The sequence below is a fragment of the Physeter macrocephalus genome, chromosome 19 (assembly GCF_002837175.3).
Source record: "Physeter macrocephalus isolate SW-GA chromosome 19, ASM283717v5, whole genome shotgun sequence".
Taxonomy (NCBI): Eukaryota; Metazoa; Chordata; class Mammalia; order Artiodactyla; family Physeteridae; genus Physeter; species Physeter macrocephalus.
Window position 1 is genome coordinate 7,765,187 of NC_041232.1, and position 25,893 is coordinate 7,791,079.

At 49.8% G+C, this 25,893-nt stretch overlaps 1 protein-coding gene across 1 annotated transcript in view; it reads right to left on the bottom strand.

The window, feature by feature from the left end:
• MYO18B (myosin XVIIIB) overlaps nucleotides 1-25,893 on the bottom strand; it is a gene marked incomplete at its 5' end in the record, with an annotated part of 183,949 nt that overhangs the window by 104,708 nt on the left and 53,348 nt on the right. Inside the window, 6 exons of the mRNA XM_055080677.1 lie at nucleotides 546-654; nucleotides 958-1,077; nucleotides 13,868-13,957; nucleotides 15,463-15,606; nucleotides 17,435-17,563; nucleotides 22,473-22,538. Of these exons, the coding sequence (XP_054936652.1) occupies nucleotides 546-654; nucleotides 958-1,077; nucleotides 13,868-13,957; nucleotides 15,463-15,606; nucleotides 17,435-17,563; nucleotides 22,473-22,538 (658 nt within the window). The remainder of the gene's footprint in view (nucleotides 1-545; nucleotides 655-957; nucleotides 1,078-13,867; nucleotides 13,958-15,462; nucleotides 15,607-17,434; nucleotides 17,564-22,472; nucleotides 22,539-25,893) is intronic.

Consider the following 25,893-nt stretch of genomic DNA (forward strand, 5'->3'; position numbering starts at 1 on the left):
GATAAAGTAACTAACAGCTGTTCAGCACTCTGTACCATGCCCGTGGCTAAACACTTTCCATTAACCATCTATGGCTGCATCCATTTCAAAGATGAGAAAACCGAGGCCCGATAATGTCTTTGCCCAAAGCCACCCATCTAATAAGCCATGGAGTCTAGAGTCAAATCCAGAAATGGGATTTTGTAGATTTCACTTTTTAACCACTGAACTGCCTTCCTCAAAAATTATATTAAAAAGAATCATATAAATATAAGGGTGCCTTGCCCATCCACAGAACCACTATATTTTTTAATCATTCTTCGCATTATTACTAAACAGCACCTGCCACACTGATAACTTATTACTTGGGATACTGTTGGACTATCTGTTTAATGCCTGTGTCTTCCACTGGGCTGAGAAGGCAAGGACTGTTCCTTTCTCTCCGCCAACGTCTCAGCCCCTAATGCAGCGCCGAGAGCATCATGAGAGCGTAGTACATGTGGATGAATGGAATAAAAGGACAGCTTTTCCACCCGCGTCTAATCGCATGGGTCCCAGTGGCTCACCTCCTCCAGTGTAACTCCTTTCCAAATCATTCAAGCGAATTTTCTCCTGGGCTTCTTCCAACTGCTTCTCCACCTCTCCCAAATTCTTCTGGACTTGCTCATACTTGCTCTGGAAGAGAGGCCTCAAAGTTTCAAACTGGAGCTAGACCGAGGCCATCTCACCTAAGGTGCCTCCAAACCAGTACCGGCCACCTACCCCCTGCACAGTCTTCAACCAGGACACCTCCAAGGCCAAGACTTAGGAAGACTCAAACGTCCTCCAGGACTCCGAGCGTGGGAGTCGGTAAGCCTGTGCATCCCAGATGCGAGCACGGGGGCGGGGTGGGCGGGGCCGGGCCCGCCCCTCCCAGCCACTCTGCTCGGCCACTCCCACCCCCGGCCACTCCCACCCCCGGCACTCCCGACCACTCGCCTTTAGCTCCTGAACTTCCCGGGAGGCCCGCAGCCGCTCTGCCCGCTCACTCTCCAGCACCTGGCAGGCCACGTCCCCTTTGAAGCGCTCCTCGGCCAGCTCTGTGGTCAGCTCAGCAATCTGGGAGGGGGAGGGTTAAGGCAGGGTTACTTGCTGGCGCTGCACACCCTTCCGCCTCCACACACACTCCACAGGACCACCCTTGGACTAATCGCTGGGTCTTATCGCAAGGCAACCCTTCAGCATAAGGTGGTTAAGAGCATGGACGCTGGAATTTTACTGGTCTTGGTGTGTTAGAATTCCTGGCCCAACACTCTGAACCAGGCAGGATGCCTTTTGGATGCTCAGTTTTCTCAGCTTTAGCGGGGTGGGGATAACTGATAGAATTGTTGTGAGAAATGAGATAATCCACATAAAGCTTACCACGGTGCCCAGCACATAGTGAGCATTCAATTAAAAACCAGTTATTCTAGTAGAAACTCTCCTTAGCCATCCTTCAGGGAGCCATCTCACTGGACCAACCAAAAGGCTCCCTCAGTAAGACACACTCACAGGTGCCCATCCCCCAGGGATGCTCTCAGCCAGGAAACCCCTCCATGGTTCCCCAGGGTCCACCTGCCCCTACCAGGTGACAGCCACGCTCACCCGGTATCGACTGTGTGTGCTCCCAACCTGTTTACGTCTCTTACACTTTTACCGCCATTACCTATCCTATTAGCTATTACATAAACGTGTAAAATGTGACCGGGCAAAGAGTTTCCATGAAAACTAGGTTAAATGCTTTGGAGGTAACAAATACAAGTGAGTTGCTTCTTAAAATTCTGTCAAACAGGTGTAAGTGCAAAAACTATAAAGAAAAAACCAGAAGTAAAAAATTTAGGTGTTTGCATTCAAATTTCTTTGCCATTTGCTCTGCTTTAAAGAAATCAAAACTGGAAATGATGTAGCTGTGTGTTAGGGGTGTGGTTCAAAAAAGAAGTAGATCTGGGGTCAGACGCTCATCCTCAAAGGGCTTTGGTCCTACCTGAGTTGAGGTAGACACGTTTAAAGTTAAAAATAAAAATGTTTATTTTTAAATGAATTCCCACTTGCACTGACTCCCCCCACCCCCAAAATAACCGACCAACAACAAACACCAAACGGGTCAGCGCTTCTGTGGTCTTATCGTTCCAAAATACAGCCTTCTGGGTTAAAGGATATGTCGAAGAAAGTGAGGAGAGAAACATATGAGTGGACAGTTTAGACCAAGAGGCACAGAATTGACCTTGTACAGAAGAGGAGTCCTCATGAAACTGAGGCTACTACCCCTTGTGCTAGGCAGTGGCTCAAGTCCAGAGGGAGAGAACGAAAAGAAAAAAAAAAAATAGAGACAAGAACCCGGTACAGAGTTCAAGTTCAGACACAACAACCAACATATTGTGTGACCCTGGAGGACTTTCTTCCTCTCCTGGGGCTGTGGTCACCTGAGCTACAAAATGCATTGAATTAGGTGTCCTTCTGGCAATCCCATTCTATGCCATAGATCTTGCATACAAAGATGTCAAAACACCACAGTTTCCCATCAGACCCTCTGTGTGGTACCGAGGGGCAGCTGTGTGGTGCTCTCACACAGACTCGAGGTGGCCCTTCTGGTGTGGAATCCAGCCCCCGTCAACACTATGAGTTCACAGGCTGCCTCCAAAACCACTCAGCTGCCCCATGAAGAAGGAGGACGCAGATCTATATGTTCTGACATTAAAAAAAAAAAAAAAAAAAAAAATCCCCAAGTCATATTGCCAAGGGGAATAAAACAGCAACGTTGCAGAATAGAACGTTTGGCCCGTTTCCATCTTTGTACTTGCACAGAAAAAGGCACTCCCAAACTGTGAATGGGGATTCCCCCCACCCACGGACCCCCCGAAAGGATGCACTCACAGAGGACCCCAATTTCCTCGTGATGCATTTCTGTACTGGTGACTTTTTAAACCGCTTTTGTAATCAGAAAAACACAAAACAAAAATATCTTTTTTAAATAGTCTAAACCATAAATTGAGCTGGGGCTGCCCTCTCCATTCTATGCCCCCCACCTTTCTTCCTCCTCCAGCCCATCAGCTTCCCTCCCACCCTGCTGACCATATCAGTGACGGCTCAGGCCAAAATGGCGATTTCAATACACAGAGGAAGAAAAACGAGGCTTAAGGGGAGTGATCTGAAGTCACACAGCAAGTGAGCAGCAGAGCGTGGATGTGGACCCAGGCCCCTTACATCCAAGTACCGACCACCAGTTAAAGGGGAAAGGGCTCTCTGGCCGTGTTCCTGGCTGTCTTCGGGGTGGGGCTTCCTTTGCTATTCCTCGCACCGTCGTCTCTAAAGTATTCATTGCAATGACCCTGGACGGTTGTTTAAATACAAATCTCAGGATCCTCAGATCCCCCAAACCGAAGTCTCTGAGGTGGGACCCAGGAATGTGAATTTCAACACACTCCAGGGCGATTCTTCAGCACCACAAAGTTTAAGAATTACTGCCGTAGAAAGAGCTAGGATCGCCTCCTGATTTTGGCCTCACTTGGCTTTAGATGGGTTAGGTTTGCCTATGGATGTGCAAAGGCATTCAAGCTGGAAAAATGATCCCTTGCAGTGGGTGCCGACTACAGGCGGGTGCAACCCAGGAGCGCCCCAGACCACACCCCTGAACGTGCCCCGCATCCCTGAGATCAGCACTGATTCCAAACACAATTGTGTTCTCTCTGCCTTAGCCAATTGGTATGAAATTTAATTTGTGCTAATGGGCCTGAGCAAAGGGAGCACAAAATTAATTTAATGCATTAATTCTGAGTTCCACAGACCCCAAGTCTGGAGACCAAAGGACAATTAGTCCTTTCAAGCTGGGGAAACGACAGCCGCTTTTAACAGAGACAGTAGCCCCTGACCTCCCCCTGTCCCCACAGAGCCCTCTCCCTTCACACATTTTGGGGTCTGGGGGCTTTGTCCTTGAGGTGAGGGGTATGCACCACGCCCAGAGCTATTAGGTGAGTGCAAAATGAAGGCCAGGTTAATGAGGGGAGAGCCTGGTCTGCAAAGCCAGGAGGGTCCTCTGCAGATTGCTCCAGGACCAGTTAACCAGCAATTATTCTGGAAGCCTCCCTGGGTCTATCACTTGGCCAAGTCATCAGAAACGCTCTTTCTACTTAGGGACAGTGACTCCAAGGGCCTGCCAGAGAGGGGGGGACAGAAGTGAATTAATCTGCTGTACATTTTGCACAAACAGAAATAATATATCCTGCACGCCGACACCACGCGCAGTTTGGGGCAACAGTGGGTTAACGGGGCTTTGAAGGACGTGAAGTGCCGAGCACATGTGGGGTCCTGTGGGCTGTCACTGTCACCTGCCCTTCATGATACAAGCACCCCTGCCCTCAAAGACTCCACTGTCGAGTTGGGGAGAGAAGAAAACCACGTGTGAGGCGCCCACGTGTCCTGCCTCAACCCTGCCCTGGACTCTTACACTCAAGGACTCTCTGACCCCAAGTCACCTTTCCCATCGAGAGCAAACAGCACCCTTTCCCTCTCCTCCTGTACTCTTCAGTTTAACCAAAGGGATTTGTTCATAATAAGGCCTTGAATGAGAAGCAGCTCACTCATCCACCGCTGAGGACAGACATGAGCTTACTGAGCTCTGGGCACAGACGCCTTATGAGGAGGGTCTTTGCACAGGACAAGCAACAGGCACTGAGAGGTGAAACGATGTGCTCCAATCAGAGCTGATGAGTCTCGGAGGGAGTCCGCCGGGGCGGCCTCACTCCCGGGTCCTGGCTGGACCTCTGTCCAGATGGTCCTCTGTCCCGCATTCACTGTCCAACTCAATCCCCTGGCCCCGGGCCCCTGGGGGCAGCAGAGCAGGAATCGTCGTCCTCCTGGAGCAGACGTGGAACAGCCGGCGGGTGCAGGTCAATGGCCTGATAAGACCTGGACCCCAACCACTCCGCGGGGCCACAGCCAAAGGGAGCCTTGTGGACCCCCCGTGGAAGGGAAGCCCCCATCCCCATCAACCTGAGTGGCTAAAACAGAAAATGGAAAAAAAAATCAGAAGAGAGAAAAGAGAGAGAGGCGAGAAAATGAACCGACAGGTGAAGCGCAGCCTGACGGCAAGGCCAGCGGCGGGGGGCGGGGGGGCCGCTGTCTGCTGGTCAAGCAGATTAAGCAGGTCTCACGGTACCTGCCCCTAAAGCTGCCCCAGGCATCAGGGACGACTCAGGACAAACCTCCGGGGGCCCCCAGAGACGCAGGCGGACACCAGTGCAGGCACCACTGTATTTCTCTTCCCAGCTGGGGACACCACCTGCTCGTAAGTAACAGTAATAGTGACAGTGACAGTAACAGCAATACCTTAATCACCATCACCACCAGACAGTGCTGACGGCGTGCCCAGCACAGGCTAACCCACAGAACCCTCACGGCAACGCAGGCAGGCGGGTACTGACGGCTCCAGACTGCAGATGAGGCCCCAGGGTGCAGGCGGCCAAGGACACCCAGCCAGCCACGGGCAGAGCTGGGCTATGAATTACGGCAGGCTGGCTCCTGAGCCTTCACTTCTAACCACACCATCAAAGTGCCTCTTGGGGGCTCAAAGAACATGTGCTGCGTGAACGAATAAGTGTGCGTGAACCGAGGAGCAAATGTCGGTGGAGATGGGCCGCTGCTTTAAGAATGCCGAGAGAAGGGGCATCTCCTGAGCGGGACATGTGGGGATGGACAAGTCACCGACTGGCCTTGGGGGGAGAAGGGACAGTTATGGGCTTTCACGAGCTTTAGAAAGGGTCTTCAAGGAACCCCAGCACCCCCCAAAAAGATAATAACCCCTCAGGTGCTGTCACCCACACATCCCATCCTGAGAATGTTCTTTGGTCCGGCCCCGACCTTCAGGATGGAGTTCAACCCTCTAGCATGCTTCTCACGGCCCCTGTGACCCGGCCCAGCTTCATGGCCTGACCCCCACCCCGTAATCACCCTCGCTCCATGAGACACTCCAACCGCCAGGACTGCAGGTGCCAGGTCAGGTCCCCGCTTTCTGCCTCTGCCCTTGCTCCGCCCTCCGCCTGGAACGCCTCCCCACCCCATGGCCTGGCTGGGCCTGCTCATCCTTCAAGACCCCTCCTCCGAGAAGCCCTCCCTGAGCCCATTCCCAGTCCGGGTGGATGCTCCTCCTCGATCCCAGACAGACCTGGGTTCCAAGCCCAGCTCTGCTACTCACGGGCTGTGTGATGTCAGACAAACCACTTCCCCCCTCCACGACCTTCACTTTCCTCATCTAGAACGTGGGGTACTAACACCTCCCTCACAGTGTGAATTGAAGGTAAAATGAGATGATGCAGGTAAAGTATTTATCACAGCACCTGGCACAGACACACTGCTCGTTAAATGTTACTTTAATGACTAAATTCGGCACTCTTCCATTCATTCATTCAATGCCCACGGAATGCTTGGAGGGGTGCAGAAATAGCTAAGATGGATCATTATCTTTGAGGAACTCAGTTTGCCGGGGGGTAGGTAAAAAACATCCACTGTGTATTAGTCACAGCGGTGATGCGTCAGAGGTAGTGTGATGGCTGCTTTACAGGCACCTCCTCACACAGCCCTACACAGAGGAACGCGTAATATTACTGTCACCGTCTTACTCATGGTGACACAAGGGCTCAGAGTCTTGAAGAAGTTGCCTATAATCCCACAGCAATAAGGGCACAGGGTCAGCCGTCCTGACGGACCCTCCGCTCCTGTCCCAGAGCACCGGGGCGGGTCGCTGTCCTCACCCCCACCTCGTACAGCCCCCACGTCTGCATTTGCGTTGCAAGGCAGGTAGAGACGAGATGATGGGCCCCATTTTCACCTGGGGAAGCAGAGGCACACAGAATGGACTTTCCAGCCGAGCCCTCCTCTGTGGGGCTTTGGCTCACCCCACCGTGGCCATCTTTAAACATGCTCCTCCGGTGTCGGCAGAGCCTCTGCAGCTGGCTGTCCGCCGGGAGGATGCCCTCCCCGGCATGTGCCCCCAGTGAAGGCCCGAGAGACCCTAACATCTTGAGTCAGGTAGGAAACCGGGCTGTTTTATTCTCCTGGGGACGAGGGGCTACCACATCCCATCCCCACCGAGGCACAGCGCTGTGCCAGAGCACAGAACCAGGCGTCAGGAGAGCTGGGATGAGGTCAAGGCCCGTGACCCCCAGCAAGTCACTTCCTGTCCCCTCCTAGAGGTCAGCTGCTGCTGGACACCGTCACGGCCATCACAGCCACCTCCCTCAGGGCTATGCTAACGCACTTCTGCCCTAAGTCTCCAGTCCCCGCCACATCCCGGTGATTCTCTCGGCAATTCCTTACCCAGAAGTGAAACTTCCTGGGCTGATGAGGCCAGACATCGGAGCGCATGGGCCTCCGTCTTCTGCCGTAAATAAGGTCCTGGATATGTTCCAGAGAGAGGAGAGACCACCCCTCTCTCACGCACCGCCACGTGCTCCCGCAGCCTGCCAGGGGCTCCCTACCAGACTGGCTGCTTCCTTGTGAAAATAAAACACCCCACTTGGCATCCAGGCCGATTCTGCACGCTTGAAGAAGATTTACAGCCAGCGACTCAGAGGTTCCTCGTCTCCTCTTCTGCTCCTTCGCAAATGAAGCACTCAAATCATTTTGCCATAACGGTGTCTTTTGACTAAGCCCCGTCAAATGGAGTTCCCACTGATGAGGCAACACCGTGTTGTTTCAGCCATGGTCCTGCGGCCGTTTCCCCCCTGCTGAGATGAGGGTGGGGTGCAGACGCTGTGAAGGGGGCTGGGGGTCTTCAGGAGGCACAGCCCTGAAGGAGTGTCTGCTCCCCAACTGTCAGCAGGAACTCGCTTCCAAGAAAGGAGAACCGTGTGGAAGGAGATGTGGGAAGAGACCCTTCGTATTAATGTTTCTCAAAGTGTGATCCCTGGACCAGCAGGTTCAGCATCACCTGAGAACTTATTAGAAACACAGAAGCTCCAGGGCCACCCCAAGCCACCGACTCAGAACCTCGAAGGTCGGGATCCAGCGATCTACATCCTGACACGTCCTCTCGGGGATTCTGACACACATTCACCACTGCTCTAACACAGCACAACCCTCCCACATCAGAGTCACCTCAAGGCTTGGGGAAGAAGCACTGAAGGACCCCCACCTCCAAGATTCCCTCCTGGGTCAAAGCCTTGAGAGATGGGACCAGGGAAGCCACAGGGTTAACAGCTCCTCTGGATGATTCCGATGCTCTTTAAAGTGCAAAAGCAACCAATATAAATCAACAGTAGCTTTGCCCAGGTCGTGGGTGGGAGGTGGTGGGGAGGGAAGGGAATTAGAGCCCTTTCTTCAAATAGAATCTTGCTTGGGCCCCAACTTGCTACATTTCACCAAATCTGAGCTGCCATTGATTGTAAGATGCACCGTTACAGAATGTAAGAGACGAACATGCGGCCAGTTTTTAGTGTTAGCTGCCACTGATTGTTAAGATGCATCCTGAGTCCAGAGATGCACAAAGGGAGAAAATAACGTGCATCTGAGAATCGATAAAAACATAGAATGAAACCAAAAAAGTGCATATACTGTAATGGATGCAGGTATGGGAGTCCTGGAGCCCTCTGACCTCCTCCTCGCCCTCTGGTGGGTCTGAAGAGACGCAGGCCTTCAGAAAACACTTCAAATTACTGCATCAGAGAAGGCAAGCCACAGAGTGAAAGGCATGTGTACTACTTACATTGAGCAACTGACCTTACATCCACGGCATATAAAGAACTGCTACAAATCAACAAGAAAAGCAATAGAAAAGACGTGAAAGACCACTTTGCCAAAGAGGATAACCAAATAGCCAAAAACATGTGAAAAGGTGCAAATTAAAATCACAATGTTGTACAAGTGCACGCCCACCAAAATCGCTAAATGAAAAAGGCAGATAATGCCCAGTGCAGGTAAGGATGTGGAGCAGGCAGAATGCTCACCTGTGGCCACGTGCAAGTGCAAACTGACACAAACACGGTAGCAAGCTGTTTGGCAGCATCTATGAAAACTGAACACAGAAATAACTTAAAACCCACCCATTCCATCCCTAGGTGTATTCCTAACAGAAATGTATGACCTGTGCACCAAAAGACATGTGTGAGGATTATCAGCAGGCTTGTTCTTTATAGTTGAAAAATAGAAACAACTGAATGTTCCTTTAGAGTAGAAGGGGTAAAGAGTGGTCTCTGCGCGTAATGGACTACGCTACAGCAAAGGGAGCGATCCACCATCACCCATGACAAGGTGGATGAATGTCACAAATGATGTCAAATGAAAGAAACCAGACACAAATGAGTACACATCTTTGATGAATTTAGGTAAAGGCAAAAACAGGGAGAAAACTGATCTATGGTGTCAGAAGTCAGTTTGGTGGTTACGGGTGGAGGGTAGTGGCTGAAAGGGGGCACCAGGGGGGGAATCTGAGGGAAGCTGGGGGTGACCTGTGTCACGCTCTGGGTGCTGGTTGCATTGGTGTGTCCACTTTGTGAAAATTCATTAAGCTGTACACTTAAGACGTGGGCACTTTTTTGTATGTTGGACCTTAACATAAAGTCTAAAAGGCAGGAGGAAAGGAGAAACAGGAGGACGAAGAAGAGGCGGCAGAAAGGGGGGTTTGAGGAGGAAGAGGAAGAAATCCTAACACTCAGTCATCTAAATGTGCTTCCTGGATAAAGCGCTGCTTCGACTCCTGGCTGAATTCTCTTTATGGCACTGGCATCACACCCTTGGCTTGCGTTTCAAGGAGATGCTACCAAAAGCATTCCTACAGACCCCTCTTGTATTTACTGTGTGAACAGTGCCCTTGGTGCCCTTTTAATGAGGATTCATGGGAGAAACTTCTCTAATATCTAGATTATCTCAATACCCTGAAAAGTTACTCTTTTCTCAAGCAACAGGTGTGTGTGTGTGTGTGTGTGTGTGTGTGTGTGTGTGTGTGTGTTTAACCTAGGCACAACATGTCTATGGAATATCCTGTTTTCCTCTTTGCTTTGGTTGCTAGGAAGCTCAGTGTCAAAATTTCGGCCCACTTTTAATGGTTCCACTCGCCCATTCTGTGTCTATTCTGTACCTGGGGCCGGGCTGACGTGATGAGCAAGACACATCCCTGCCCTTGGGTTCTCCCAGTCGAGCTGGGACACAGGAGGTGATTAGGCTGCACCGATCAATGCTGTGAGGGGAAGGAAGCACAGGGCCAGTGGTAGAATATAGTGGCGGCTTAACCCACCCTTAGAGGGTCAACGAAGGCTTCTTGGAGGAAGCACCACCTGAACTAAGTAAGAAGGGATGACCAGACATTTACCAGGCGGAGAGGGTGGAGAGGAATGTTCCAGGCAGAGGGAACAGCACAGGCAAAGGCTGCGAAGTAAGAGTGAGTCTGAAGCCAATGGTAAATGTCTATATTCTAACTCTTTCCCTGGTTTTGTATATTCCTCAACTCTTAGCTCCCTTTGCTCTGATTTTCTTAGCTTTCAATTTTTATCTTATTTTTTCAAGGCCCCATGCATTCAACCGTGTGTGATACAAGGACAAAAAGAGCCTGCACAGAATATTCCGCAGGTGCTGACATGTCTTTGCTTGGTTCAGGTCTCAGAAGCCTGGCTCCCTCCCTCTCCCCTCCCAGTGTCCCGTAAGCTGGAGCTCTAGATGCTACAGATGCTTACCGCATCCCTCTCTCCAAGTCTCCCCGAGCCGCTGACACGTCGCAAACCCCCAAGCCCAACCTGACGGCTCGAGATGAATTTCTGCATCAAGTGTCAGCTCGGCGGGAAGGAATTTCTAACGGGAAGTCACCGATATTCCCCACCAGTCCACAGAGCTCTGATTTTTTGCTTCTGCTGCTCTACTCACGGCTACTTCCGGCAAGAGAGGGCAGGCCGCTGGCCCTCTGGAGCCTCGACGGAGAATGTAAGGCACTCTCAGTCATCATTTCGTCTCCGCCTCACAGTCTCGTCCACGAGAGGGGCACCGGCTCATGGCGCAGCAGCCCCGCCCGCCCAGCTTCTCCTAACTCTGTGTGCGGACGTGACTCTCCCTGCCGGGGGCCCCTGCCTCTTGCCTGACCATGGAAGTGGGAGTGGATTAAGCAGACAGAAGACCCTTGGTGGGGAAAGTGGACACAATCACGGGGAGGATGAGAAGGGTGGAAAAGAGACAGCCCCCCACCCCAACTTCATTCCATGCCCCACGTGAGGCAGCGAGGCTCAGCTCGGGCTGTGAATGTCGAGTGAAGGATGAGTTATGTTGGCTTGATGGTGAATCTCATTACAGTCCCCATTAGCCATCAACCAAACCAAGCAATATTACCAGTAATGATAACATCACAGCCTCGCCGGTAGAGAAAGCTCTAGTTTTGCTCTAGACTGAGCTTTATCTCATGTTGCTTCAGGACCTTTGCACTTGCTGTTTCTACCCTTCCTCCAGATCTGCACAGAAACGGGTACAGCAAACCGTTCCGGTCTAGATTCAAATATCTCAGTCCACAGAAGTCTCCCCTGACCACTCAGGAAATATTGGCCCCCACTCGACCTCCCTCCACTGTCACCTCGCTCTGCTTAATACCTGCAGCACTCCACGATCTGAAACTAGTTTGCGTGTTTATTTACTTGTGATCTGTCTCCCTCTATTGGCCCGGAGACTTTGTGAGGACAGGGACTTTGCTTTGTCCCTGGCTGTATCCAAGGGGTCCGGCTGAATGTCTGCCACATGGGAGATGCTCAGACATAGTATGTGATGAACAAGGGAATAAATTAGCTCCATGTGAACTTCACCAGAACCCTGTGAGGCACCCAGGGCTTCCTGAAGAAAGGCAGCGAAGCATTCAACTAGGGTGCAAAATTGAAGGGAACACCGAAAACCTCAGAAATCCAGATAAATTAAAAACGTTAACACAATCTTTAAGAAAATCACAATTAATGCCAAAAATCTGTGATGACTAAAATATCAAACTTTTAAATAAAGAATCAAGACAGGATCCCACGGTGCAGTTTGTCACTTGCCTCACCCTAATCTTGGCCTGCAAACCCTGCATTTATTTAAAATTCTGATATTCTGCTCATCCTGGATTTTTTGCATTCAATTTACCTCTTAAAAGATACTGCATTAAATATTATTTATCTCGCTGAGTTTTTTGGTGCCCCTTTCAATTCTGTGCCCCCAGACACGTGCCTTCCTCTCTCCACCCTCAGCCGGGCCCCGAGAGCTGAATGGGATGGCAAGTTTTCCCTGGAGAGCTCTTTCGTGGTCTCCCCACGGCTCACTGGTCGCGCCCCACATTATACGGAATGAAGACGTGTAGGGGTCTGTGATCTGAGATCGTCTCCTTGGGGGCAGGGCCATCCGGGTCACGCCTTCATCCCCAGCCCACGAACTCAATCCCCAGCCAAAGAGAGAAAACCCCAGCCTGCAGTCACACACACCCCAGCCCAACCTTCCCCAGTCACGTGTCCCTTCCATCCCCCAGAGTCGGCCACTAGGCAGAATCTGGCATTATTATTCCCATGAATATCTTTACACCATAACTACTTAGGTATATTCCCCAATCAATGTACAGTACTGTTGTGCACATTTTAAAAACTGATATGTACTGTAACATATTTTAGGCATTCTTTTGTAAATTCATCCTTTTCCTTCAGCATTTTTGTTTTCGAGGGCAGTCCATGTTGGTTCACGTATCTCTGGTTGAAGGGTCAGGAAACATCTTCTATAAAGAGCCAGATAGTAAATATTTTTAATCTCTGCAGGTCAGACAGTCCGTCACAACTACTCAACTCTGCCTTTGTAGCACGAAAGCAGCCAGAGACTACGCACAAATGAACGGGCGTGGCTGTGTGCCCATAAAACTTCACAAAGAACAGGTGGTGAAATGCATTTGCCCTATGGGCCATAGTTTGCCTGCCTCTTTATCCATTTTCACTTTGGTAACTCAGTTTTTGGTATAACAAAATGTGTTCATCCATTCTGTCAACAGACTCCCTTTCGGGTGGTGACATTTCTTCAACATGACAAATGCTGCTGCTATAAGCTTCTTGTCTTTTCATTTAGGTGAGAGAGTTTCTCCTGCATGTGTACCTAGAGGTGGAATTGCTGGGCCACAGGGTACAGGCAGCTTCATCTTTCAGAGATAATGCTAGATTGTTCAAGAGCCACGAGATCAATTTACACTCCCACCAGCAGCATGAGATCCTGCTGCCACGCACCCCTGCCAGCACTTGGCTACATCAGGCTTCTGGATTTTGCCCATCTGAAGCGTGAAATGACACCTATTGTCGTGTTAATTTACATTTCCTGATTGCTAGTTAGTTGCTCATCTTTTCATGAGTTTATTGGCCATTTGAATTCCTGATCATCGGAACTCTTGTTCCTGGGAACTGCCAATTCCTAATTTTTGCCCATTTTTTTAAACAGGAGTGTTTGCCTTTTTTCCAGTTGATTCGAGGAAATTCTTTACATATTCTGGTTACTCTCTGTCAATTGTATGTGTTGCAAATTTCATCTCCAAGTATGTGCTGTGTCTCCATTTTATGCTCTGACAATCCGAAGCTGATTACTTTACTGGGGTCACAGCGATCATTTTCCCCCTGTGATGGTGCTTTTGTGACTTATTTGAGAAACTCTTCCCTTTGGAGCCACATGACATGGGTCTGAATCTCAGCTCTATACTTGCTGGTTGTGTGGCCTGGGGAAGGTACCTAATATCCCAGAACCTCAGTTTCCTCCTCTGTAAAACGAGGACAGTAACAGCACGCACTTCACAGGGTCATTTTGAGGAGGCTTGAAGGCACTTAGCACAATGCCAGGCTCATCCTCATCATCTTCTCCATCAGCAGACCTCCCCCTGCACAGGGACCCCACACAGGAGGGATGGGGCTACCTTGCTCTCCAGAAGGTCTGTGTTCTGCCGGAGATCATTCCGAGACCTCTCTGACTTTTCTAGCTTCTGTCTCAGCGCTGTAAGCTCCGCCTACAAAAGCAAACACCTTAACAGAAGCCATTCTGGACTGGAGGTATAGGCTCCATGGATATAAAGACTGGCCAGGGAATGAAGTAGGCAATTCAGCAGCCTATCTGTGATGATACCCAGATGCTAAGTTCCTACGAGGGATGTTTTCTTTGACCATTTCTGAATATCAGTGTCTCTGCTCACGCAAGTCTGGTCTACACCAGCCCAGTCTAGGGGCTGAATGCAAATCCTCAGAACACGACTGCTGCTTATCTTGAGACTGGGCACACCCGAGTGAGACGGGTGCTCAGCTCTTCATCTTCCCTAATTATCACTTTTTGGCCAGTGGGTCAGCACGAGGTTTACAATACCACCATTAGGAGTAACTGAAATGCCCACCCACTGAAGGCTGGTGGAGTGAACCATGAAACACACACGCCAGGGAAGACTATGTGGCCGTGAAAAGAGAACAAGGAAGACTTCTTTAAAAATGGGAATCATGTGACAATATATAAATGTATCACATTAACATGCTGCACATCTTAAATTCACAACGTTGCAGGTCAAATATACTTCAGTTAAAACATTTTTTTTAAAGAAAATCCAAAAAAATAGACATGGCATGATTCTTAAAATATATTTTGAAGTGAAAAATGCAAGTTGCAGAAGAAAACATAGTATGCTACCTTTTGTGTAAAAAAGAAAGGAACCATTAGTTCAGTGTGCGTGCGTGCGTGCGTGCGTGTGTGTGTGTGTGTGTGTGTAGGCATACTTCGTTTCATTGAGCTGGGCTTTATTGCACTTTGCAGACATTGCATTTTTTTTTACAAATTGAAGGTTGGTGGCAACCCTGTGTTGAGCAAGTCTATTGGTGCACTTTTTCCAGCAGCATTATTTTTTAATTAAGGTATGTACGTTGTTTTTTTTAGACAGAATGCTATTGCGCACTTAACAGACTAAAGTACAGTGTCAACTTTTATAGGCTCTGGGAAGCCACCAAATTCACGTGACTCACTTTACTGTGATACCCACTTTATCTCGGTGGTCTGGAACTGAACCTGCACTATCTCCAAGAAATGCCTGTATTTGCTAATTTTTGCAAAAAGGAACAACAGGCAGGAAAAACCAGAAACGAATCAGAGCAGTTAGCTACACCAGGCGGGTGCTAACAGGGTGGAAGGGAGAGTAAGGGGAGTGCCCCCTGGGAGGTAAGAAGATAAAGGACTCAAAAACTCTCCCCTTGAGTCTCCGGGGATGAGCAGTAAGCGAGCGTCCGCGCGCCCCCGGTGGGGGTGGGGGTGGCGCCTCTGAGCAGCACCCACTAGCCACGGAGGAGCTGGCCACGTGGTGGAGGGCGGTCTGTGTCGAAGGGAGCAGGGGGATATCTGCAAGGCGGCAGCGAGGGCTGTTGGTGGAGCATTCCCAGAGGAAGAATTTCGAGGGGTGGGGCGCTGGGTCTGGATGCAAACACTAAGGGGCGGGGTGTATGTGTTGGGGGCGGCGCCCTGCCTGCCCCGTGGACCCACCTCCTTGGCGCGGAGCTGCTCCTCCCCGACGGTGGCACTCAGCAGGGGCCGAAGGGAACCCAGGAGCTGCCACCACGGCCAGTCCTTGACCGCCAGGAACACAGCCACATTCTTCTGGATGCACTGGGCAGCCAGCCGGTGAATCTGCCGGGGAGGGAGAGTGGAAACTGAAGAGCCTTTCCCAGCCCAGATGAAGGAGGCAGAGGGTGGCAAAGGGGGTAGAGGAAATGGGTTTATCCTCGTGGAAGGGATTGGGTAAAGTTAAAAAAAAAACAAAAACAAACAAACAAAAACCTTCCTTTCATGGAGTCAGGCTCCTGGCATCAATATTAGGCCACAGTTTAATCTTGCATCACCTAATAATAATAATAGGACAAGGAGTAGAAAATATTATATAACACAACAGGGTCACCTCTTACATGGGGATCAGGCTCAGAAGTCACTGTGCAAAGGCAAACACTCTCCTCAAAAATCCCTGACACTGCCCACGAGAAACGGTGGCCACGATTATGTCGCTAGTTGTTATTTAAGGAAGGGATATTATTTTAAGCACATTTGAACACAAATTCCATGCTTCCCACTCTTCAGTGTGCATCGGAATCTCCTGGAATACTTGTTAAACCACAGACGGCTGGGCTCTACCCCAGAGGGTCGGATTCAGTGAGTCTGGGGTGGGGCCCAAGAACCTGCATTGCTCACAATGCAGGCCCGGGCACCACACTTTGAGAACCGCTGACCTAGTGCATTCTTACCATAGGTGGGAATCAAGCTGACTAAGAAGCCCGAGGTCCTTTCCCTTGGCCACCATCACAACAGCCAAGGCCCGTACAGCTGGCACAGCACCTCCCACGGGCCACACACTGCCCAGAGCATCTTACACGCACCAGCTTAGTCCTCACTACAGCCCTATGAAGGTAGGTGTTGTTATTATCTCCATTTTAGATGGGAAAACTGAGGCACAGAGAGGTACAGTCACGTGCCCAGCGTCACACAGCTTCTCAGTGGCAGAGTTAGGATCTGAACCCCTGCGGTCTGGCTGCAGACAGAGCCCAGGTGCTTAATTAACCTCTATTTCAAATCATCCCAAGGCATAAACTACCTGAGTGCAGTGCGCTGGTAAAATTGCCTACAATATTTTCACTATTAATGTTCTTGCCTTTTTCTGTTCTCACCAAGTACATATAAGGGAATTTACCAATTCACATAAGCTGGAGGCATGTGCACGGAGACTCATTCTGGTGGCAGTAATGAACAACGACAACACGAAGGCAATGGCAGCTGGTATTTACCGAGCAGTAACGATGAGCCATGTACTGTCCTACATGCACATTATCTCATGTCACCTCCACTCAGGTACTACGTGGTACAGATGGGATTCGAACATGGTCCCTGTTTGTCTCCAGAGCCGTGCTGCCTTTCTCCATCATGCAGGCTACAGAAAGGAGACTCAGTCTCCGGATATGTCTGAGGATGGTGGCCCAGGGTGGTTCAGGACTGAGGACTCTGACCTTGCCCTTTGGTCCCAAAGGTCTCTGTGGCCAGGTCCTGCCCACGTGCTCTCTGCTGACCCGTGAAAGCCAAGTTCTCCAGAGATGGGACAGGTTGAAACCATTTCCAACCCAGGAGGGCTTGGACAACCTCGTGGATATCCTGACCAAGGCTCACATCGGTGGTGATTTGATGTCAGTGTCCTAGAACAATCATAGCATCTTACAAAGTGTCTATTAAAGTCTGACCACTCGGGGTGGGTCTGTGGACCAGCAGCACTCTGGCACCATCATGGGAGACGGGCAGACCCCCGTGCTCACCCCAGACCCACTGGACCAGAATCCACACGTTAACATCCCTCTGGAGATTCATGCACAAGAGGAAGTGTGAGAAGCAGGGATTACAGCCCCCAGACCAGCACAGATGGTGCTTTTCCAGGATCCCGCGGCCCTGCCAGGTTCACAAGGCCCTTGGGCCCCCGCACCTTCAGCTTCTTGAATTCCTGGCGAGACAGAAAGCCCTTGCAAGCCGCCTGGAACAAGATGATGCTGTGAGACACCAGCTTCTCCCGCTGCTTCTCCAGCCTGGAGACCACGCCCGCCTTGAGGAAGACCTGGAAGGAGAGAAGGCTGCAGGTGACTTCGCTGCCACCGAATCAGACTGCCTCCAGTGGGAGGGGCTGCCGCTCAGACCCCAGTTCTCCGAGATCTACCCGAAGTATCTGTCAGTAGCTGCCCTTGACTGGGGGTCTAAATGGTCAAAGCATCTTGTCTCCTGATGGCTCCTCTTTCCCTTCTTCTGGCCCCTGGATGCTCAGAGTGTGGTCCACGCACCTGAGTGTGGTCATCGTCACCTCCTGGGCGTTTGTTAGAAACGCAGCATCTCAGGCCCCACCCCAGAGCTGCTGAATCAGAACCGGCACTTTCATTTAATCCCCAGGGGATTCATGCACACACTCATTTGAGAACCACTGGCAGGACAGACCTGCCTAAGCGTCTCTGTGCACCGGAATCACCCAGGGAAGGTGGTCAATGCGCATTCCCAGGCCCCACCCCAGGATATGCAGAATCATGGGCTTGGTGTCAGTCCTGGGTATGCATTCTTTTTTGATAAGTGCTGTTGGCCATGAGACAAGCGCCACCCCAGAAATACTCGGTCCTGCCTTACAAGGAGGGGCAGAGAATGTGGGGGAAGTGAGGGCAGCCCTCCTTAGTCAGGAGGGGATGGGGCCTGGCGGGTGCCACCGGCGGGAGGTGTAGGCATTGAGCAGAACACAGCGGAAAACACAGTTTCCGGGCCTTGGCGCATCAATAACGGATGAGGGCCCCTGCAGCAAAGTGATCACTGCCTCCCCGGCACCCTCGCGGCTGCCCCCAAGAGACTGCAGGGAACACGGGAGGGTTTTCAGAGAGAACCGGAAGCTCTGGGGCCAGGCCTGCTCAGGTCAACGCGGTGGGGGCACTAAAGCTGGTGTTGCCTCCCCAGAGTCAAAGGAAAGACACTCTGTTGCTGGGATATGTATGAGTTGGTGACAGGGGAGGGTTACGTTTCAGACGCCTTGGTGCCGCTTATTTCTAAGTACAGTCCTGTGTGTTTCTTTGCCAGATGTGGCTTGTAGCCCCAAAGGTGTTCAGTTTCTCTGGAGCCACTGGTGAGCTCCACCTTGATCGGTGATATTGTCAAGTAATCCATGACATTATCAATCAATGGCTAACACTGATGGAGCCCTCCTGTGTTCTGGATCTGAACTAACCATTTGGTATGCAGGCAAAGCACTTTACACGCAGAATCTTACATGGTAGTTACAACAATCCCCCCATTTCATGGAGGGAGAAACTAAGGCTAAAAAAGGCATGTGCCAACAATCCTCCACCAGCAGGTGGTAAAACACCGGGATTTATTTCCCTCTCTCTGACTCCAGACGAGACTACAATTGTCACTGAATGTAATTAACATTTGCATGGCATCTAAATTTTTCAAAGCTCTTTCTCCTATGTCCCATTTTAATACGCAGAACAGTCCCACGAGGAATCTGTCAGCTCAAGGAAGCTGTGTCACTGACTCAAGTTCACATAGCTGGTGGTCAGCAAAGCTGAGACTTGAACCCAGAACCTCAAGTCCACGCCCTGTACCCGTTCTCAACATCGGCAAGAAGCTTCATTTCCTCGCTCACGTGATCCAAACACCGGGAGTTTGAGGCTGAAATGCAATTTGATTCCAGGTGGAACAAAGGGTCTCAATCCATTCTCCATTCCCTTAAACCTATTTTCTGTAACGAAGACCACTCTGCTAATCCCACAGTAAACTTTTTCTCAGAGAGAAAATGGAAATTAGCGCAGCCAATCGGTGCTAACTCTGTTTTGCAACCCTCCATTGCTTTACAGAATCAGCCAGGACCACCAAGACAATTAGCCTCATTGAAATAAAGACACGACTGACTCATTACCTATCAGATTGCTTCAGTAATGACTGTATTAATTTCACAAGCTAGTGAGTCCCAAAAACTGCTATAAAAAAAAAATCAATGATCAAAGCGATGACAGCACTAGTCCATATATTACAAAAGGCAGCGAGTGCTGCCAAAACCGTTATTAAGTATGAGGCTTTCATTAAAAAGATAATTGGAAACGACCATACGCAGAGTGGGAATAAGTCATCGCGGCTGCAGAATCTCAGCTTGATTTTTTTTTCTTTTCCTTTGAAGAGCCATACAGCTCTTTGCTGTATATTTCCTGTGCTCCATAGACCAGAAGGCCTGTGGCATGTGGAATCCCACCTTTTTCATAAATGTCATGGCCCTCGGCACAGGCTTCGATAAGGTACCGGGGGCTGAGAATCACAAAGAAAAATCTAAATTATTCACTTTTCAGGGGTCCAGCTGCTTATCGGGCCCACGCAGAAGGTAACATCCCAGTATCCCTATCTTTAAGGGATCTCTGGAAGCCAGTTAGGCAAGCCAAGGTTTAAAAGTCTCATATGGCAACCGCTCTCCTTTCTGGTACTGCTGAGGAATTAGCTTCCCGCCTCTTAGCAATTTTCCAGATTAGAGGAGTTTAATTCTTTAAACATTAAAACGCTATCCTGTTTGACAAGCATCCTGACAAGCAAATGCCTGCCACAAGTGATGACAGCCAGCCCCTGTTAAAGGACAATTTACTGATTCCCACAACCAGCTTGGGAGGTACAGAGCAGTGGGTCCATTTTACAGATGCGGGACCTGAGGCTCAGAGAGGCTAAATTACTTACTCAGGATTCACACAGTTAGGCAGTGGTGGGGCCTGGGTATGGACCAGGTCAGCCTGTTCTCTTCCCCTATTCACAGCCTTCCCACCTATTAAGTGCTGAACCCTGCAAAGCATGAGAGTTGCATCTGCCCTTAAAGATCTCAGTCTATTGCCTCGCCTGGCTTCCCAAAGGACACAGTGACCTTGATTTGCTCTGGACAGTTTCTTAGTGAATGCCTAGTATTAATAATAATAATGTTTTCTTACGGGGATGTTTTTGGCTTGTAGACACCTTGCCTCGCCACTGTGAGACTTTGTATAGCGACTTTTCATCTTGCTGTTTTCTTCCCTGCTCTGCAGTAGTTGATGGGATCACAGGGACTGATTTTGAAATTCATGAAATAACTAAGTAATTTATCTAAACAGTGGTTCTCAAACTTGAGCATGTACTGGAATCCCCCACAGGGCATGTTACAACCGAGACGGCAGGGTTCCATTCCCAGAGTTTCCGAATCAGTAGGTCTGGGGTGGCACCTGAGAGTTCTGTTTCCGGGAAGCTCTCGGGTGTTGCTGTTGCAGCCGGTCTAGGGACCACACTTTGAGAACCACTGGTCTAGAAGGATGAAGTTCCTGGAGCTGAAGAAGAATTCCTCTGGTTCAAGACCATAAACACCCGTGTGTAAAGAATTTGCTGTATATTTCCATTAATAAACAATAGAACCCACAGCGTATTGAAGAGAACTTGGGGGTTGGACCAGTAGAGGTTTCCATGGGAGCTGTGCTCCTGGCTCCCTAGAGGACCTGGAAAAGGGACTGACTTCCCAGCGGTACATTTTCCTCATCTGTGAAGAAGGGATACTGTAATTATCTCAAGAGAGACTGTGAGGGAAAAGAGGAATGATATATGAATTTGCCTAGCATAGCACCAGGCTTGTGGTGGGAGCCCAGTAACCCAGGGGTTTATCTCCTCTACTGGAAATGTCCACAGAGCTGCTGCCAGCTCCCAGCAGGATCAATCAGGTTGGAACCACAGCAGACTACCAGCTTCAACCATAGGCTGTAGAAGGACCAAGAAGCCTGCGGGGAGAAGCTAGTGTGTCTAGCGGGCAAAGACCAGCGTGAATGACTGTGAGCTCTCCGAGGAAAGAGGTGTGATGGGGCGGCACACTTCACTTTGCAAGAGGTACTAATGGCCAATAATGCCACCAACACTTTACACGGTACCTGAACGTGGAAGGCAATTAATTGACAAAGGTTTCCTGGGTGCCATTAATCAATCAGTAGATAACTAAGTGGGGCGGTGGTCCCTTGGTCTCTTCTCTCTCCAGTTTGTATTTCTAAACGTTGTCCCTACTGCCCTGCCCTCCTCCTGGTCCCTGAGTTTCCAACCTCTGTTCCCCACTCCCCACACTATGACCCAGGGAACGCTAGTTCTAGGAGGTGGTAATGGGTCTTCCACAAAAACAAAAGGGTGAGGGTTCCAGGGTCAGATCATTTGGGGAGCCCTAAACACTATATTTTCCCTCTTGAAAACTTACAAGATGTATGAGCATATTAGGGCTCCATGAAATTCTTCTCTAAACGTTTCAACTTCGCTGGGAGGGCTTTTGGCTCAACACCAGCTTGGAGAAATCTACGTCTCTCAGCCCTAAAATCATGTACTTTCCTCTCATGTCCTCTCCTTTCACTTACTGCTGCTCATCCGCTAGGACTACTGTTGTGTTACCGTTGGTTGCAAAGCAAAAGTTACAAGGCTCGGGCTTCCCTGGTGGCGCAGTGGTTGAGAGTCCGCCTGCCGATGCAGGGGACGCGGGTTCGTGCCCCGGTCCGGGAAGATCCCACATGCCGCGGAGCGGCTGGGCCCGTGAGCCATGGCCGCTGAGCCTGCGCGTCCGGAGCCTGTGCTCCGCAACGGGAGAGGCCACAACAGTGAGAGGCCCGCGTACAGAAAAAAAAAAAAAAAAAATGTTACAAGGCTCGGAGTGAAGATGGGTGTTTCTGAGGTTCTGAAAGTCCTACCTGAAGTCCAGATGTTAATTCTCCAGACCACTGAGGTCCCTGGAAGTGTTACCTCTAATAAATGATATTCCCCTATGTTATTTCCTCCCACATAATAACATTTTGCCTTAACAGCCTTGTCACATAACAAGGGCAGAGATCACTTAGCCCTGTGTTCAGCCCTGTCTGGTGGAAAGGAGACACACAGAAGTAGTGGATGCTGAGGAAGGACAAGACTCAGGTCTCACGTGCATCCCTGATGTCATGGGTAGAACGGCAAAAGGAAGAAGCTCTACTCACCTGGCTGTGCCCCACGGCCACTGTCTTCTTCTCCAGATCCAGGGTCTGCAGGAGCTCTGCCACAGCCTGGGAAAAAGAGGAGAGTTAGAGAGGAAGACAGACTGAGGGCAGGAGACTCCCAAAGTGGAAGGTCAGCTGGCTGCATGGCTGAGGGATACACCGGGGGAGAGAGAGGGTGACCCCACATGTCTGTGAGCTAACAGAGCTCCACCTCCCCGGGTAAGTGCAGAGGATGAGCACGTACTGGGCACCTACTATGTGCCATCCACTCTGCTGGGACCTTCACAGACACCACCTCGTTTCAGCCTCACAGCAACCCTAGGTGGGTCGTCATATTACCATGCCCATTTCATAGAGCAGAAAACCACAGATGCAAAACTAAATGGAGGATGTGTCTGCTATGGAAAACACTATGGCAGTTCCTCGAAAAATTAAACATGCAGTTACTATATGATCTACAAATTCCACTTCTGGATATATACCCAAAAAAGTGAAAGCAGGGACTTGAACAGATTCTCGCACACACTCATATTCGTGCCAGTATCATTCACAGTAGCCAAAAGGTAGAAGTAACCCAAGTGTCCATCAACAGATGGATGGATAAACTAAACGTGGTGTATATGCCCAACGGAATATTAATCAGCTTTAAAAGGGAAGGAAATTCTGACACATGCTACAACATGGATGAACCCTGAGGACATTATGCTAAGTACAATAAGCCAAACACAAAAGGACAAATACTGTATGATTCCACTTACATGAGGTCCCTAGAGCAGCCAAATTCATAGAGACAGAAAGTAGAATGGTGGTGGCCAGGGGCTTTGGCGGGGTGGGGTGGGGGGGAGGGGAAGTCAGTGTTTACTGGGTACAGAGTTTCAGTTTTACAAGATGAAGGAATTCAGGAGATGGATGGTGGTGATGGCTGCACAGCAGTGTGAATATACTTAATACCACTGAACTGCACACTTAAAAATGGTTAAAATGGTAAACTTTATGTTACCTATGTTTTATCACCATTTAAAAAAAACAGAATGAAAGCATTTCCCCAAGGTTGTAAGTTACACATGGGCCGAACCAGACTCGAATCAAGGTGTGTCAGGCCACACTGCAACACCTATGTCCCGACTGCTTCCCAGGCCCAAGACAGCTGCAGAGGGCCCTACGCTACTGGGGAATTTACCTGCTGTGTCCCCCGTAACAGCCTCCCCAGCACCCTGTCCTTCTCATCACACGTGCCAGAGACGGCCTCACTCTCCCAAATACGTGAATAAATGGCGTGGCCTTTAACCCTGTGTTCCTGACCTAGGTTAGGGAGGGAGAGCCTGTGTTTAATTCACCTGTTTCCTCCACTGCACCTGGTACTGTTCTATGCATACAGTAGGAGCTCAATAATTATGACGACTGAATGAGGGAACGCCCAGCAAGAGAGACCCAGTGAGGGTAGAAGCGGGGCTGGGCTGGGGGGGAGGGTGGAGAAAGGCCACCCCCTCCAGCAGAAACAAATTCACTCAGAGATCCCTGGATGCAGCCTTAGCCAAACCATCAGCCATTTAATGGAATTTTCCTCTTGTTATAGGCCTGCAGGCTCTGAAACAAGCCTGCCAGAGATCTGTACCCTCAGACGAATGCAGGTCGTGCCTGGTTCCCTGGTGACTGCCAATTCCCCTCCCGCTGCACCCTCACACCACCCCTCACGGACCTTCCATTCACCAGAAATCACAAAGTCTATCTTCAGAATAAGCTGTCAGAAAAGTAATTGCGACAGTCAAAGAAGCAAAAGGTATTATGAGACAGAGTAATCTGGTAGATGAGTTTCAATTCCATGGGTCACTGGCGTCACAGAAAACTTCCTAAGATATAGGAAAAAAATGCGTATTAAAAGTCTACTCTGAGGCTGTAATCTGGGGGGAAGTTTCCTCTTCTGACCTCTGAGAGGATCATTCCATAGCGCCCCCTCCAAAAATTCAGTGGTCTCACTTATTACATTTTAGCCAAAAATGTTCCAAGGGAGCTATAGGCAGCAGAATGCGTAAAACCAACATACCCAGGCTACAACATTTTTTTCTCTCGGCACGAGAAGAAAACAAAATAAACATTGGCTGAAAACAGGATGGATGGATGGAAAAGAAAAGAAGCCTACAGCTGGTGACAATTTTCTAACCTACTTTGGAGTTAACGCCCAGAGTCCACGTGTGGGAGGAAAAAATCAGGATGTGGAGTTAGATCCACCTGGCCTGAGATTCTCGTTTAACCACTCACGAACTGTGTCACCCTGGACAAGCATTTTACTCTGAGCTGCAGGCTCCTCTTCAGAAAAATGGGGGGAAATAATAGCACCTATTATGGAAGACTCTGTAGCTGTGCTTGTGGAGGGCTTCACAAAATAGCTGCATACAGTAGGCACTCAGTAAACATTCTGAGCCTGTCCTGATGTCCCAGAGCTGGTCCTGTCGGCCTCTCTCTTGGATAAAATGGCAGTGGTGCTGCAGAATGCGGACTAAGCTTCCATTTCTCAGGTGTACCCCGAACACGGCCAAAACACACAACCGGCCCCACAAGATCCAAGGATTCTTCTCCATCTCCCTGCTTTCCTAGAGCCCTTTAGATGTCTGTGTAGCCAAGCACATTAGGCCTCACAGAGATATTCTGTCCTGTTGACCTCATTGTACAGATAAGGACGCTTAGGTCCAAGTGACAGAGTGAACAGGTGGCTGCGGGCACTGAACTGTGCTTCTGACCCTCATCTTCCTCACCTGCAAAATGATGCTAACATTCCCTGCCTAGACTGTACAGGGGCTGGGACAATTAACTGAGAATATGTACATGAAAATGACTTTGTCAGTGACTTTGTACTCAGTTGCTCTCATTATCAACGTTAATATTACTCTTAGATCGAACCATATGAAATTGTCATTTGCTTAGGTGAAATACCAGTGATTTCATTTGTTTCTAACTAATATAATCACTGCCCAACAGCCAGTTGGTGGACGACAGGGCAAGAATCCAGGTGACTGTAAGAAATTTCTTCCTTGTTCCGCATCTTTATGGAATCAGCTAATCCATCTGAATTGTCCCGACAGTGGAGGTAAAACCCTCTTGGCATGGAAGGCTGAGTAAAATGTTGGCCATTTTGCTTCCAAAAAAAGAGTTTTCCCTTGTGCTTTGGGGTCTGAGCACTGCTCTAAGTGCTTTACCCATAACTCATCTAATTTTCAAACCTCTGTGACTATCTTAGGAAGTTTTATGCCCATTTTATAGAGAAAGAAAGTGAGGTTGAATGCAATGAAAGGACTTGTCAAACATCACATGCTAAGAAGTAATGGAGGGCTTCCCTGGTGGCGCAGTGGTTGGGAGTCCGTCTGCCGATGCAGGGGACACGGGTTCGTGCCCCGGTCCGGGAAGATCCCACGTGCCGCGGAGC